Below are 17,484 nucleotides of genomic sequence, written 5' to 3'. Positions count from 1 at the left end.
TATTATTATTGTGCGCCTGTTCAATTAAGCGTATATTGTTGCCGCTTTTTTTCAGCGCATACTTTTCAATGGAACAGAACGCCTCAGCGTCTTCAGCGGGGGCGCCGCCTGCCTCCGGCATTAAAGCGCTTGGCCTCTGCTCCGCATGCCAGCTTCGAGCCACGCACAGTGAAGAGCCAGACTCCCTCTGTGCCCAATGTGAGGAGGCCGTGGGACCCTCGGGCCAGGACCAGTCTCAGCCACGATTTGCTGACAGTTCCCCAGGGGCTACCCCGGATTTAGCGGTCAGTCTCGACCAATCTGGAATCCTGGGGGATCTTGTACCCCGGCGATTAGAGGCTGCTTCAATTTCCTGGGTGGATCTCTTTAAGGGGATTCATGCCTTTGTACAGATGCAAACGGCTTCCCGTCCAGGCCCTGCGGTTCCTGCTGTTTCTGCGGTGGCTGCGACTGCGACGGCTGCTGCGGCTGCCGCTGCGGGGGCGGCTCCTGCGGATCCTGTTCCTGGACCCTCACGCCCTTATCGTGAGCGGGTCCTCCCGCCGCTGGACAGTCCGGATCAGTCGGACCAGGAGGTTTCACCGCACGAGTCCGAACTCCCGGACGAAGGGGAACTTCCCTCAGGGATTGAGCCATATAGAACCATGAGGCGGTTCTTCCCCAAGGAGGATCTCTCGGACCTGGTGTCTCAGTGCCTGGCGGAGTTGGATATTACAGGTCCCAGCGCTACGGTACCCTCTGCGCAGAACAGCCCGCCATTTTCCATTCTTGCAAGCAGCACAACAACTGATAGATTTAGAATGGGCTGCACCAGCGGCCGCATTCAAAGGGGGTCGGGCCTTGACAGGCATGTACCCACTGGCTCCGGCTATCCAGGAGCTGCTGGCGTGCCCTCAGGTGGACGCCTTGATTAGCGCTGTGGTCAAGCGCACTACCATTCCAGTTGAGGGGGGGGCAGCCCTCAAGGAACCTCATGACCGGCGACTAGACGCCATTCTGAAACAGACCTTTGAGGTGGCAGCTCTATCTTTGCGGATCGCAACCTGCTGCACAGTGGTGACGCGTTCCTGTTTGTCACAGGTCAGGAAAAATGCTCCAGCAGCAGACATGGAGTCAGCTCTCTCGTTCCTCACGGATGCCGCATCAGACCTAATCCGGACAACAGCCAAGGGGATCTCATCCTCCGTAGCGGCCAGGAGGCAGCTCTGGATCCGGAAATGGTCAGCCGATGCGCCTTCAAAGACACGCCTCACCAGATTGCCCTTTAAGGGCTCTTTCCTGTTTGGCAGCGACCTTGATAAATTGGCCAGCACATCGGGCGCCTCTCCAGTACCTCGACTGCCGGAAGATCGGTTCAGAAGGAACCAGCACGCCTTTCCAAGGCCCTCCAGGGGTAGAAGCTCCCAGCGCTTCACTCCCTACAGGAGTCTCTACCAGGCGCCTCGTCCTCAGGCCCGGAATCAGTCCTTTCGGACCAAGCAGCGCAAGAGGGGAGCAGGCCCGGGCTCAGGTCCCGGCCGCGCCTCACAATGAGAATCCGCCGATTCATCTGGGGGATGGAGCCATAAGCGGCAGGTTAACCCTCTTCTACCCCAGATGGGTTGAGATTACGTCGGACCAGTGGGTCCTCACCATCATCCAAGAGGGGTATTATCTGGACTTTCATCACCTCCCTCCGGACAAGTTTGTGGAATCTTCCTGTTCCACACACAAGAAGGCAGCATTGGAAGCTACCCTGGCGAGGCTCCTGTCCTTGAAGGCCATCATCCCAGTACCTGCCTGGGAAGTGAATTCTGGACACTATTCCATTTATTTCATGGTACCCAAGAAAGGGGGCACCTTTCGGCCCGTATTGGACCTCAAGTCAGTCAATCGATACTTAAGAGTCCCGAGGTTTCGCCTGGAAACTCTGCGCTCCGTCAAGACCGCAGTACAGCCAGGAGAATTCCTCATGGCATTAGACTTGTCGGAAGCCTACCTGCATATCCCGATCCATCCGGATCATCAGCGCTACCTACGCTTCAAGGTTCTAGGATGCCACTTCCAATTCCGGGCTCTGCCCTTCGGGTTGGCCACGTCACCGCGGACCTTCACCAAGGTGGTCGTAGTGGTAGCAGCGGCACTCCGGGAAGGAATCCTGGTCCATCCCTACCTAGACGACTGGCTGATCAGGGCGAAGTCACAAGAGGAGAGCCATCGTACAACTGACAGAGTGATCGCCCTTCTGGAAAGCTTGGGCTGGGTAATCAACCTCAGCAAGAGTTGCCTACAGCCTTCCCAGTCGCTGGAATACCTGGGAGTACAGTTCAACACCCAGGCAGACACAGTCAGTCTCACTACTAAGAGAAGGCTAAAACTCCAGACGCGTATCCAGTACTTGATGGGAGCCAGTCGGCCCATAGCTTGGGATTACCTGCAGGTTCTCGGGCTCATGGCATCCACCCTGGAGGTGGTACCTTGGGCAAGGGCCCATATGAGACCTCTACAACACTCCCTGCTCTCTTGCTGGAGCCCCCGTCTACGGAACTATTCCACGCACCTGCCTCTGCCTGCCATAGTGCGGACCCAGTTACGGTGGTGGTTGCAGTCCAATCACATGAGCAGGGGGTCGAAGATGTCCTCCCCCACATGGATTCTGCTCACCACAGATGCCAGCCTGAGCGGCTGGGGTGCACACTGCGAAGGACTTACCGCACAAGGGCGGTGGAACAGAGAAGTGTTAGCATGGAACATCAACCGTCTAGAACCTCAGGCAGTCCGATTGGCATGCCTGCGATTTGCTCACAGACTGAAGAACAGAGCAGTCAGAGTGATGTCCGACAACGCCACCACGGTGGCATACATCAACCGTCAGGGCGGAACCAGAAGCCGACAAGTATCTCTGGAGATCGCCCCACTGATGGCTTGGGCAGAGGCGAATCTTCAGGACATCTCCGCCGTCCACATTGCCGGGAAGGACAACACCACGGCAGACTTCCTCAGCAGAGAAAGCCTAAATCCGGGAGAGTGGCAGCTGTCACCCACAGCCTTCCAGATGATTGTGGATCACTGGGGGATTCCGGACATGGATTTACTGGCGGACAAGTCCAATGCTCAAGTACCCAGATACTTCAGCCGCAAGCGCGACCCGTTCTCACACGGAATCGATGCCCTGGTTCAGCCATGGCCTCCAGGGACTCTGCTATACGCCTTTCCTCCGTGGCCTCTGCTGGGCGCCATCATCCACAAGATTCAGAAACACCGGGGCCTAGTTCTTCTAGTGGCACCAGACTGGCCAAGAAGACCCTGGTACGCGGACATGAGAAGACTACTGGCAGGGGAGCCCCTTCCCCTGCCTCTTCTCCGGGACCTTCTACGTCAAGGTCCCATCCTCCACGAGGATCCAGCTCAATTCTCTCTTACGGTCTGGCCATTGAGAGGGCTAGACTGAAGAAAAGAGGTTACTCGGAGTCCGTGATAGATACACTCCTCCGAGCACGCAAGTTTTCCACTTCCCTCACCTACGTAAGGATCTGGAGAATATTTGAAGCATGGTGCGACACTCATGGCACCAATCCACATGCGACCACGATCCCTATTCTAGATTTCCTGCAAGAGGGGTTTCAGAAGGGTCTCTCTCTCAGCTCCATCAAAGTTCAGGTGGCTGCGCTGTCTTGCTATGGTCCCAGGAAGGATGGCAAGACCATTGCCACGCATCCAGATGTGTCTCACTTCCTGAAAGGAGTCAAGCACATTCGTCCGCCACTGAAGTGGCCAGTGCCTTTCTGGAACCTTAACCTTGTTTTGGATTTCCTCGTGGGATCCACCTTCAGACCCCTTCGGGGCTTGTCTCTCCGTTCTTTAACCTTGAAGATGGTGTTCTTATTGGCGCGTCTCAGAGCTACAAGCACTGTCCTGCCGTGATCCATTTCTCAGAATCACTCCAGAGGCTATCCATCTTCGCACGGTTCCCTCCTTTTTGCCTAAAGTGGTCTCACAATTTCACCTTAACCAAACTATATCCTTGCCTACCACGGCGGGTTTGAAGAAATCTGAAGAAGGGCGTTTGCTACGCCATCTCGACATAGGCAGACTGCTGCACAGATATCTGGAAATGACACAAGAAGGACGGACCATCTGTTCGTCTTGCACAGCGGGAAACGACAAGGGGAAGCGGCCTCTCGGCCCACTATCGCCCGCTGGATTATAGAAGTTATCAGAGCAACTTACGTGGAGGCTGGGAAGTCTCCGCCTCTACAAGTCAAGGCTCATTCTACCAGAGCACAAGCGGCATCTTGGGCAGAATCCAGGATGCTGTCGCCTGTGGAAATCTGTAAAGCGGCGACGTGGTCCTCCCTCCATACCCTTCTCCAGGTTCTACCATCTGGATGTCCAGGCCAGGGAGGACACAGCATTTGCAAGGGCGGTCCTACATGGTCCTCAGGCAGCCTCCCGCCCAGGCTGGGAGTAAAGCTTTTGTACATCCCATTCGTTCTGAGTCCATCTGGCTACACGACAGGAAATGTTGAGATTACTTTACCTGATAATCTCGTTTTCCTTAGTGTAGACAGATGGACTCAGCATCCCGCCCAGCTGCCTGTGTACATGGGTTTCACCGATTCAAGGTAAGCCATGTCATCGGTTTCCATAAGAGCATACACTCTACGAGGTGTCAACGCCTTCCGGTTGGGAATGCTGGCGGTCTCCAGCTACTATCAATCGGTCAGGGGAATCCTGTTTCACTTTTCACTGAGCGTCAGTACACACATCCATATAACAGCTTTTGCAAGGAAGATTACTAAGTTCCTACGCTTCTTGTGGGGGTATATATACACCCGTGCTGACGTCAGATCCGTCTCCAACTGCTAGCACGAGCATACTATACCCATTCGTTCTGAGTCCATCTGTCTACACTAAGGAAAACGAGATTATCAGGTAAGTAATCTCAACATTTTTTTTTTTTTGTGAAAGTGGCACCTGCCTATAAATTAAGGGATGAGCTAGGGATGGGTGGGCGAGGGGTGGGAGGGTTGGGAAATACAAACAGTCTAACTTCAGTTAGTCAGCCTGAGTGACTCACTGCTCTCTTGATTAACAAATGTTGGTCCCTATTCAAACCCAATCACACTACCTCAACACCTTTCCAAGGTGAGTAACTGAGCTGAACTATTCAACTTTTTTACTTAGGTATTCACTGCTCCTAGCTTATTTCTAGCTTCTGGCTACTTTTGGGGGGGGGGGGGTTTGTGGGGATTGTTTTTTTTTTTTTCAATACAAGCACTCAGTTAGTATTAAATACAAACACTCAGTTCTTTAAAAGTCTGGAGAACACTCAGTTCTGCAGACTTTTAAAAATAAACACACTACCTACTGCTACCTTATTGACTGACTAAAAATACAAACAGTCTAACTTGTTTATTCACTGCCTTTCTGACTTTTAAAGGCACAAACACACTAAATAATATTCCCAAATAGTTAACTTTGCCCCAATACTTTTAAAAAAGACAATGTCCCAAGCAAAAACTTACTGATTCCTTTCAGCCACCAGCAAGGTGATCCTCTCCTCTGTGTTCCCACTGGAATGTGGGTTACTGAGCTCTTTCCTTCTAATTTATAATGTGCTTCTAAGGTAAATTAGTACAAAACAGTTCCTTTAGAGCAGAGCTTTCCAAACTTTTCATGTTGGTGACACACTTTTTAGACAAATATACCGTATTTTTCGCTCCATAAGACGCACCTAGGATTCAGAGGGGGAAAATTAAAAAAAAAAAAAAAAATTGTGCTAAACCGGCTCTGCGTCTGGGCGTCTTATGGAGCAAATTAGGGTAGTGCATAGCTTTTTTTTTTCTCCCCATTTTGTTTTCGGGTCTGGGGAGGGCCATTTCGGTCCACTCCCCAGATCAGAAAACGTTTCTTTCTTTGGGAACCCCTTCCTCCCAAAAAGAAAACCCCATCCCAACCCTTTAAATTAACAACCCCACCCTCCTGACCCCCCCCCCAAGACCTGCCGACTTAATTTACTGCAACCCCCCCACCCTCCTGACCCCCCCCCAAGACCTGCCGACTTAATTTACTACAACCCCCCACCCTCCTGACTCCCCCAAGACCTGCCGACTTAATTTACTGCAACCCCCCACCCTCCTGACCCCCCCAAGACCTGCCGACTTAATTTACTGCAACCCCCCACCCTCCTGACCCCCCCCAAGACCTGCCGACTTAATTTACTGCAACCCCCCACCCTCCTGACTCCCCCAAGACCTGCCGACTTAATTTACTGCAACCCCCCACCCTCCTGACCCCCCCCCAAGACCTGCCAACCTTAATTTACTGCAACCACCCACCCTCTTGACCCCCCCAAGACCTGCCAAACGTCCCTGGTGGTCCAGCGGGGGTCCAGGAGCGGTCAGGGAACGATCTCCTCGGCTTCGGCCGTCGGCTGCCAGTAATCAAAATGGCGCCGACGGCCCTTTGCCCTCACTATGTCACTGGGACCGATCGCTGCTATTGGTCGGTCTCAGTGACATAGGGATGGCAAAGGGCCGTCGGCACCATTTTGTTTACTGGCAGCCGACGGCCGAAGCCGAGGAGATCGTTCCCGGACCGCTCCTGGACCCCCGCTGGACCACCAGGGACGTTTGGCAGGTCTTGGGGTCAGGAGGGTGGGGGGTTGCAGTAAATTAAGTCGGCAGGTCTTGGGGGAGTCAGGAGGGGGGGGGGGTTGTTAGATTTATTTATTTTTTTTATATTCGCTCCATAAGACACACATACATTTTCCCCCCACTTTTGGGGGAAAAAAAGTGCGTCTTATGGAGCGAAAAATACGGTAATTTCGGGACACAGTAATTCAGTCTACTAGCAAACCAGAGGTTAAATGAATGAAATGTATTTCGACAATTTATGTATGTTTCCTTAAATATATACATCATAAAATGTTTTACGACACAACCTATCTTGTGAAAACCTTTCATTTATATTAAATATATATAATATTCGAAGATTAATGTTGTTGTTATAATTTGAGTAACATTAATAAAACATAGTTATGTGTTACTCAATTTACCTCTTTAATGAGATATATGAGCTTGATGGGATGAACATAGCTTTTGAATATTTGGTGTTAATAAAAAAGTCCAAAGGGTCTTCTACGTAATTTAAAAAAGCTGGCCAGTTTCACACTATAAAAGTATTTGATAGCCTCATTCAACTAATTGTATATGGCTATGAGAGTGAAGTCTGGAATTTACAGGAAAGGACAGAATGTCAATATAAATCTTGCACCTCCAGTTTTGTAACTTTGTACATCCACTGAAATTCCCCCAAACAATGGAGCTTGGATGTTTCCCTTACAGCTCATCATACTAAAAGATATTTTCAAATTCTGGTGTCACCTCACAGTAACAGCAGCACAAACAGCTTCCACTGCCAGGCACATTGTGAACTAACACAAAATCTCGCAAAAAAAGACACTCAATCTATACTGCAATCCCATCGTAACATAACAGTAATAACACCAAGGACTCAAACAACAATAACCCTACCTGTGAAAAAGCAAGGGTAAATATTACACTGGGTCCTAGAATACCAATACACCACCTACTGAGGAAACAAAACAAACCTGATTGCTATAGATCCCTATGCTAGCAGAATCTCTCATCATGGTCACACACACAGAGCAGAGACAGACCCTCACCAAATACAGAATACAAAATAAAGGAGCACAAATTAGACAAAAACTGAAATGGAAACCCCAAGAAGCCAGACTCTGTGTATTAACAATGGAAAAACAGAACCACCATTCCTCATAAAACAAATAAAATCAAGAAACATAAAGCATCAGTTTTATAATAGTAAAACTATACTAATAAAAGAATATTTCAAAACTACTGATAAATAGAATTTCTATTAATTAAAATCATATACATTTTTTACAATTTCCTAAACACCAATAAAATATTTCAAAACAGCACATATATCAAATAACACCCAATAATTAAAACTAATAAGGATTTAAAAAAGCCCCTGCTGTCCATACATGGGAGCTCTTGATTTCCAGTCACCCTGATATTGTCGAGGATTAGGAGGTTATCCTCTCTCTCTCCCACATACTCACATGTCCATTCTCTCACACATACACTGTCACATACATACACATTCATGCTCTTATACCCAGCATAACCTCTCGCTCTCACAGACACTGACACACTCTCAGGCTCTAAGACACTCTCTCCCCCTCCACACACACCCCACACACAAACTCTTACTCCCCTGATTTTCTCATACACGCTCATGCTCTCACTCTCTCTGGCTCCCTCACATACACACAAACACACACACCCAGGCAAGTTCCCAATCATTCTCACACACTGAAACTGACCCCCAGGCAGGCTCCCATTCATTTTCACATCACTCCCTCACCATCCCCCAGGCATTCTCACACACACAGACCCCCAGGCAGGCACCAATTCATTCTCTCACACACACACCCCCCAGGCAGGCACCAATTCATTCTCTCACACACAGACCCCCCAGGCAGGCACAAATTCATTCTCTCACACACAGACCCCCCAGGCAGGCACCAATTCATTCTCACACACACACACACACATCCATCACACACAGGCAGGCACCTATTCTCACACACACAAACCCCAGGAAGACACCCATATGTTCTCATACACAGATACACCCTCAGGCAGGCACCCGTGCATTCACACACACCCCCAGGCAGACTCCCATTCATACACATGCACACTAAAGGCAGACCCCCTTTCTTTCTTTCTTTTGCCAGCAACCTCGGAGCCTCTCTCATTCCTCTGCTGCCACTGTCACTGATGCCACATGGCTATTGGGGAGGCGCTGATTGCTGCTATTGGCACTGAAGCCCATTCTGCTGCCTCCTCTGTGCAGGCCCCGTGGGTTTCCACTTCCTCCATGTTGATCTCGTACGTTGTGAGATCTGCATAGAGAAAGTGCTACTCTTGCACATTACCAAAGATTACATGTGCCAATCAGTAAAAATTATTATTATTATTTTTTTTTTTACCTTTGCTGTCTGATCCTAGTTTTCTAATCGGTTGGTCACAGGCTTTTTTGTTCCACCTCCCCTTTCTTATTTTTTTTGCCAATTCCTTTCATATTGTCTTTTTTTTCTATTTCTTTTCTCTCCATCTATCTTCTTTCCTCAAACATACAGTCAGGTTCTCATTCTCACATGCTTTCTCTCTCTCATACTCACAGGCTCTCACTCTCGCATGCTCTCCCTCATACAATCATTCATACACAGACTCTCTTGCACATGCTGTCTGACTCTCAACACACCTAGGCTCTCTCTCACTTCCACATGCTGTCTTGCTCAAGCACAGACTCTCACTGTCACATGCTCTCTCTCATACAATCATTCATACATAGTCTCTCTCTTGCACATGCTGTCTGAAACACACACAGGCTCTCTCTCACTCCCACAAGCTGTCTTGCTCAAGCACAGGCTCTCACTGTCACATGCTGTCTCTCTCACACATACACAGGCTCTCACATGCTGTCTCTGCAAACATTCAGGTCCTTACTCACACACACAATCTCTCAACTCATCTCATACACGCACTCTATGGGCCCTCAGCCTCTCTCTTACCTCTGGGGCCTCCTTTTCACGGATCACTGCAGGATGGGCTCTACAGCGGCCCTGATCTTCTCAGGCCGATCGGCGGCAGCGGCAGCCCTGATCTTCTTGGGCCGATCCGCGGTGGGGACCCTGCTCCGGCCTCCTCCTCTTCTTAGCTCGCTGCAACAACGCTGCTCCTCTTCTGCACGCGGCTGATGCTCCTCCTCCTTCCTGCCCGCGCGGCTCCGGCAACCTTTTTCTTCCGGGGCCACGGGGGCAGAAAGGAGGTGGAGCACCTGCACGTTTAAACGTGACCTTTTCCTTCGGGCCACCCCTGCCGATCTTCCTGCTGTGTGTCTCCGGCGCCCAGCCCAGCGAAACTTCACTGCTCAGCCGCCAGTGGGATGAGGTCCACCGGCGGCCGCATTGGCTCCCACTTCCTGGTGTGTCACGTGCACCGGGCTTGCGCGGCACACTGCAGGCGACACACTAAAGTGTCATGACACACACTTTGGAAAGCTCTGCTTTAGAGATTTACACTTCAGTTAGTTTTCCTGAGTGACTCACTGCTGTTCTGATTAACAAAGAATGTTACCTAATCAAATAAAACACACAACCTTAACACTTCCCTTGTAATATATAATGTGCTTCTAAGGTAAATTAGTGCAAAACAATCCCTTAGGAGATGAACACTTCAGTTAGATTTCCTGAGTGACTCACTGCTGTGCTGATTAACAAAGAATAGTACCTATTCACATGGAACACACAACCTTCACACTTAGTTAGTCAGCCTGAGTGACTCACTGCTCTCTTGATTAACAAATGTTGGTCCCTATTCAAACCCAATCACACTACCTCAACACCTTTCCAAGGTGAGTAACTGAGCTGAACTATTCAACTTTTTTACTTAGGTATACACTGCTCCTAGCTTATTTCTAGCTTCTGGCTACTTTTTGGGTTTTTGTTTTTTTTTGTGGGGGTTCTTTTTTTTCAATACAAGCACTCAGTTCTTTAAAAGTCTGGAGAACACTCAGTTCTGCAGACTTTTAAAAATAAACACACTACCTACTGCTACCTTATTGACTGACTAAAAATACAAACAGTCTAACTTGTTTATTCACTGCCTTTCTGACTATTAAAGGCACAAACACACTAAATAATATTCCCAAATAGTTAACTTTGCCCCAATACTTTTGCCCCAATGTCCCAAGCAAAAACTTACTGATTCCTTTCAGCCACCAGCAAGGTGATCCTCTCCTCTCGGTGTTTCCACTGAGTCTCGGGTGTTTCCACTGAGTCTCGGGTGTTCCCACTGAGTCTCGGGTGCATCATCGACACATTGAGTCTTAGAATGTGAAATACGTTGTTCCTCAACCATTAGAGCAGGTTGCTCCATCATTTGTGCTGCAGTGCTTCCAATGCAGTCTCATGCTACCTACTCAGAATTGGCAGAGGGGGATATGATACCCCTACCCCCACCAATTACCAGAGCCCTTGCATCAACAAAATTAATGGAACAAGGCTAATGCCTGGAGACTGCAGATCCATTTGCTCTCTGGTGTATCTCACATCTAATTAGCCTCCCCTTCAAATTTCATTTATTTATTTCATTTATTCAGAATTTATGAATCGCCTAACTCTAAAAGGCCTAGGCGATGTATAAGACAACATTCATAAAACAATTCCAACATATCATAAAAGGCATATGACAAATCATAAAATAAAATGAAATTTAAACATCATAAAACAAAAACAGTATAAGGGAGCAATAAATAATAAAACAATTCTAGCATATCATAAAAGGAAAATAGCAAATCGTAACATAATAAAATCAGATAAAACTTCATAAAACAAAGACCGTATTGGGAGCAATAAATAATAAAGATGTGCAGAATTCCATTCTGATATCAGAAAAGGATGTTTTACCACCCATACCAGGACAAAAGGCATGCCGGCCCTTCCACAGATATTCATAAAACAATTCCAACATATCATAAAAGGCATATGACAAATCATAAAATAAAATGAAATTTAAACATCATAAAACAAAAACAGTATAAGGGAGCAATAAATAATAAAACAATTCTAGCATATCATAAAAGGAAAATAGCAAATCGTAACATAATAAAATCACTACAGAGGTAAAGAACCTCTGTAGTGACTAAGGGTAAGGAGAGTACCTTCCAACTTCTCTCGAGGATATCAGATTTACTGTCATGAGGAATCATCCCAATATCTCCTGTTTGGTTGGATATTCCATCAGACCCCCCCCCCCCCACCCCACAAGATGGTTTTAGTCCACAGCATTTGCTTGCAAGGGAGTCCTGCCAATCAGAGGATGTCCATCAGGAGTATACCTCTCCAAGGTAACTAAGGACCTGTCCTCCGTCATCTTTTTCATCACTGGAGTCTTAGATCAGTATTCCCATTCCTCTAGGCTCTGAAGAGTCATGTGGGATCCCTTCCAGAACACTTGTCTCCACTGGAAGAACCTTCCTACTCCAGATTTCTGGATAAGCTGTGAGAAGTGCTCAGTTAATATGCATAAGGACAAAGATCTTCCTGCAAACTTCTTTGGCCTCCAAATTCTGGTAACATTGCAGCCAGCATAAATCCTGAGCTATGCTAGCCTGCAAGAATTACAGACAAATGTGGGGAAATCCTATTTCCTGTGCCTCAGTTGTAAGAAAACTAGACTTCAAGTATAGAGTATAAAAATCTCCAGGGTTTGGAATACTGCAGTTAGTCCCACCAATCAGTTGTGGTAGAAGTGACTCTAAAGAGCAAAGAAAACAAAGATATGCACAAATACTGTGCCAGGGTAGGATCTCGGGCTACTGGACAGTTTTCATAAAAAGATGTTCCAAAGCCCTATGCTTAATACACACATTTCCATTCAGCAGTTCTATATGGTTCAAAACTTAAACGATTGTACAAAAAAAATGAAACCATATCATCCTGCTGGTGAAGACTGAGCTGCATACCCTCAACCACTTTTAGATGCTGAAGAAGGTATATGCTTTCTTTAATCCATCTGAGGCATTTGCTATCACGGTATGCTCCTCAGCAGTCTCCACTGGAACATGCCATATGGCTTGGTTGAAAGCCAGTAACTTGAGTGATGTCCACAACAGATTGGCAGACATTTCTTGCCTGGGAGACCATCTTTTTCAGAGAAATGCCCAAAGAAGCAGTAGCTGAAATGAAGGAACACGTGGTCCAGTCCCTCTCCATGGGACAGGATCATTAGTCTTGCAAGGTGTAGCTACGATGCTTTTAAAAGATATTGGGCTTGAAGGACCCTTGGTCTCTCGCATTGTAGCAAGTCTTACATTCTTATTTCTAGACACCCTTTCCAACAATACTAGATCTCGCCTCTTCTTCCACAATAGTAATTTTGGCTCATGCTCAACAGTATGCGCACACTGTCAACCAAAAGCAGCACAGCAAGTCCAGCCCAAACCTTGACCAAGTTTTTGACCATATTTCAAACCCAGCAACTCTCCCTTCCGTAGGAGAGGGAATCCAGAACTTCCTGGAGGAGTGGCACAAGATCACTAAAAATTGTTGAGTTCTGAAGATCGTGGTTTGGATACTACATACGTTTTTCCCAGCTTCCCATGCTTCCTTGTCATTCAGCCTTTGATCTGGATCCATCTCACTTAACACAACCATGACTAGAAGTAGAATCACTCAAACAGTCGGCAATATAATGTGTTCCCCTGTATTACCATGGCCAGGGGTTCTACTCCTGCTGTTTTCTTATCCGCAAGAAATCTGGGGGACTGAGATCATATCCTAGATTTAAGAAGCCTGAGCAAGAATATACTCCAGGAGATATTCAAAATTAATTACCTCCAAATAATTCTCCCCTTCATCCAGGAGGTGGAGTGGATATACATTCTAGATCTAAAGGATGCTTATGCTCATATTCTCATCCATTTCTCCCACTGGCCTTATTACATTTTATGGTGGACTCCTCCCACTATCAGTAAAGTACTCCGCTTCAGCCTGTCAGCAGCATTGAGGGTATTAACTAAGTGCCTGGCTGAAGTAGCAGCGCAACTGTGATAAGGCACCAGTGTCTTCCCTTACATGCACAACTGGCTTGTGACGGCAAATTCCCAGGAATGTGTTAACTTCCCTGAAAAAGTCAATACGATTACAGTCATTAGGGTTCCAAGTGAATTTCAAGAAATCTACTCTAATTCCCTCCCAAGAAAAATTATTGGAGCTTGGATAGATTCTTTTCAAGAGCTTTCCTTCCAAGAGATTGGGGAACACTCTCAGATCCTTAATATTCAGCCTGTTGAATGCAGATCAGTCATCAGCCAGGGAGGCGATGGTTGTTTTTGGTCATATGGTAGCAGCAGCAATCCACATGGTTTAACTAACTTACCTTCACATATGACTCCTGCAGTAGGGCTTTCATTTCCAGTGGACCAAATCACTCAACCATTGACAACCAAAGTGCAAATTTCAAAAGAGAAAAAACAGGAATTACTCTGGTGGTTAGGCCCCTTCATTATTCAGGAAGGAGCATCATTCGACTACATTCTCACTAAGAAATGATGGCAACGAATACCTCCACAAAGGGTTGGGAGGCCCAGAGAGGCCTTTTTGAGCTCAAGACATTCATAGAAAGACAATTTCAAATCAACTTCCTAGAATTCAGAGCAATCTGATATACTCTAACAACTTTCACTCGTCTCCTCCAAGGAAATAGAATTCTTATTCAAACCAACAACCTAGTAGCCATATTCTACATGAACAAATAAGGGGGGCACAGAGTCGTGGACTTTTTGCTAAGAAGAGATAAATATATGGGAATGGGCATACAGACATCAAGCTGTCCTGTAAGCGACCTACCTTCCAGGAATCTCCAACACATTAGATTGCCTAAGCAGAGTTTTTCGACCATATGAATGGCCTTTACAGCAATCAACATTTATTTATTATTGCAATAATTTATATTCTACCTACTTTCTGGAACATCTGTTCTAGGTGCACTGCAAGCAGTCAGCAGACTGTTTAGTTGATGAGGACTTCCAACAATCGACCTGTTGCATCAGATCCAAACCAGAAAGCTTTTGCATTATTCTTCCCAGCAAAGTCAGATCAGCTCAGGATGCTTTTCTGCTTGATTGAAATGCAGATCTCATTTATGCTTTACCACTGATAAGCAGAACTGTGCAAAAATTGCTCAAAAGACCAGGCTCATCCTACTCTCATAGTTCCAGCATAGCCCAGACAAGTTTGGTTTGCTTATAAGAACATAAGATATGCCATACTGGGTCAGGCCAAGGGTCCATCAAGCCCAGCATCCTCTGTCCAACAGTGGCCAGTCCAAGTCACAAGTACCTGGCAAGTAGCCAAACATTAAATAGATCCCAAGCTACTATTCATTATTGATTAATAGCAGCTGTCCAGCAGTCCTCAGATTCCTCTTGGAACAGACCTATCATTAACTCCCTCAATGTGATGGCTTGGATGTTAAGCGTTCAATTTCCAAGTTGTCCTTTACCCAAAGTGGTTAAGGGACATTATGGTGTCATCCAGAAAACCATCAACTAGAAGAGCCTGTGGTTTTAGTTCAGATCTATTTATTCAAAAAAGTAAACCAAATACAAATCTGATTTAGCTTATGGTTTTAAATGGAAGAGGTTCTTCACATGGTATCAACACAATACCTTGGATCCATTTGCATGCAAACCCAAAGAGTTACTGAACTATTTGCTCACTCTCGCTGCTTTAGGTCTCAGCACTTCATCAGTGAAAGTACAGTGCTATAGCTATTTACCATGCTTAAATAGAGGGTAAGCCCCTCTTCACTCAACTGTTAATATCCAAATTTATGGCAAACATATGGCAGAGGTTCATAAACTTGTCCTGAGGGATGCCCAGTCTGTCGGGTTTTCAGGATATCCGCAATGAATATGTATGAGAGAAAATATGCATGCTGTGGAGGCAATGTATATAAATTTTAATTCATGCATATTCATTGCAGATATCCTGAAAACCTTCCAGCTGGGGGTCTTCCAGGGCAGGTTTAGGAACCACCGGCTTATGGCATACTAAACCTCCAGTTGTAAAACTTAACTGTTCTATGGGATCTAAGCATGGTTCTGGCACAGCTGCTGAAACTGTCATATGAAGCAGTGGAGTCTGCTTCTCTCAAGTTTCTAACATGAAAAATATTCCTGGTAACAGTAATGTCATTCAGAAGAATCAGTGAGCTTCAGACTTTAGTTCATTATCCACCTTATTCACAATTCTTCTACAATGGAATGGGGCTCCACACCCACCCAAAGATTCTACCAAAGATAGTATCATCTTCATATTAATCAAGCTATTGTGTTTACTTTCTTCCTGAGGCCACATGCAGATGAAGGCGAGAGAGCTCTTTATGCCTTAGACTGTAAAATGATCTTGGCTTACTACAAGAGAAGAACTCTGCCTCATTGTCAAGCTTCCCAACTATTCATCTCTTACTATCCAAACAGACTGGACGTAGCAGTGGGCAAATGCACATTGTCCAACTGGTTTACAGACTGTATTGCACAGTACTATACACTAGCAGACCTACAAATTACAGGCACCTATCAAGGTTTATCATGTTAAAGCCATGGTTACATCAATGGCTCATCTGCACAATAAGCAGGCATTTAACATAAAAGTTCAAGAACAAGGTATCATAATGAGTCTGCAAAACAAAGTTGCTTACCTACAACAGGTATTTTCTGATTACAGAAAATCAAAAAGTCATACATGAGTAGCATGATTGCTGCATACAGTGAGCAAAGAGCTCCTCATCTTTCGAAAAATCATGGTAAGAGCTTTGCAGGCATATATGGAGCTTCCTCACATACATATGGCCTCACAGATCTGTTTGTTTAGACAAGCTTGGAAGAGAGAGGGAGAGAACACAACTCCCAACTGGTAGGAGGGTTGGACATGTTTTGTTTATCTTCTGTCATCAGAGAAATATCTGTTACAGGTAAGTTCTCTGACAAAATATATTGATTCACGTATGTAGGACTCCCTAGCTAAGGATTGTCCAACAAAAAAAAAAAGGGAAAGAAAACAGTTTGCAAATGGATGAAAACGGAATGTCTGTACTCTTTAAAAGTATATTTGTTTATAGTTTTATTATACAGTATATTGGTAAAACAAAGATATCCTAAAAAAATTGTACTTCATCATTGCTTGATTCCATTTTAGTGCTACATGGCCAGATGGTGTTCGAAGACTTGCAAAATCCTATTTGAAAGATCCAATGATGGTATATGTCGGGACCTTAGATTTAGCGGTAAGTCAACTCTTTGGATGTCTAGTTGTATTTATCAAAAATTTATGGTAAAAAGTAAGATTAATAGCAATTTAATTATTTTAAATTCTCGGGTATATATATATATATTTAGTTTTATAACACCTGTAGGCAGTAATAAGCCTTGATAATCTGACATAACATAGTTAAGTGGAGGAGCTATTGAGAGAACAACATTTTAAGACTTTTTAAATTTTAATATAATAAAATCAATGGCTCAGTGGCAAGTGCTGCACACTGCCATGCAAAGGACCTGGGCCAAGCTTCTATTCTGCAGCCAACCAGAGCTGGGGATGCTATTCAGGCAGCATTCACAGTCCCTGGGAATGAGGGAGTCCCATTCATTACTCAATAAGAACACCTAGGTTTTTGAACTCCCGGCTGAGAACTATAACATTGATAACACAAAAGAGACCAATTTCCACTGAAGTGGAAACTCAAAGCAGCAGGAAGAAACTGCTGAATAAAAAAAAAAAAACCAAAAAAAAAAAGACCCCATAAAGGAAGTAGTATTAAAGCAAAAACTGTAGAATTGGGATATATGATATAGCCTTTATACATATATGAACTTCTAGAATTA

General features: G+C 45.8%; 1 protein-coding gene across 1 annotated transcript in view; it reads left to right on the top strand.

Moving 5' to 3' along the window:
- DDX43 (DEAD-box helicase 43) overlaps nt 1-17,484 on the top strand; it is a 487,172-nt gene that overhangs the window by 192,446 nt on the left and 277,242 nt on the right. Inside the window, exon 11 of the mRNA XM_029595625.1 lies at nt 16,799-16,886. Within this exon, the coding sequence (XP_029451485.1) occupies nt 16,799-16,886 (88 nt within the window). The remainder of the gene's footprint in view (nt 1-16,798; nt 16,887-17,484) is intronic.

Source organism: Rhinatrema bivittatum, chromosome 3, assembly GCF_901001135.1.
Source record: "Rhinatrema bivittatum chromosome 3, aRhiBiv1.1, whole genome shotgun sequence".
Classification (NCBI taxonomy): Eukaryota; Metazoa; Chordata; class Amphibia; order Gymnophiona; family Rhinatrematidae; genus Rhinatrema; species Rhinatrema bivittatum.
Note: the sequence above shows the minus strand (reverse complement) of the source record. Positions and strands in the feature narration are given on the sequence as shown.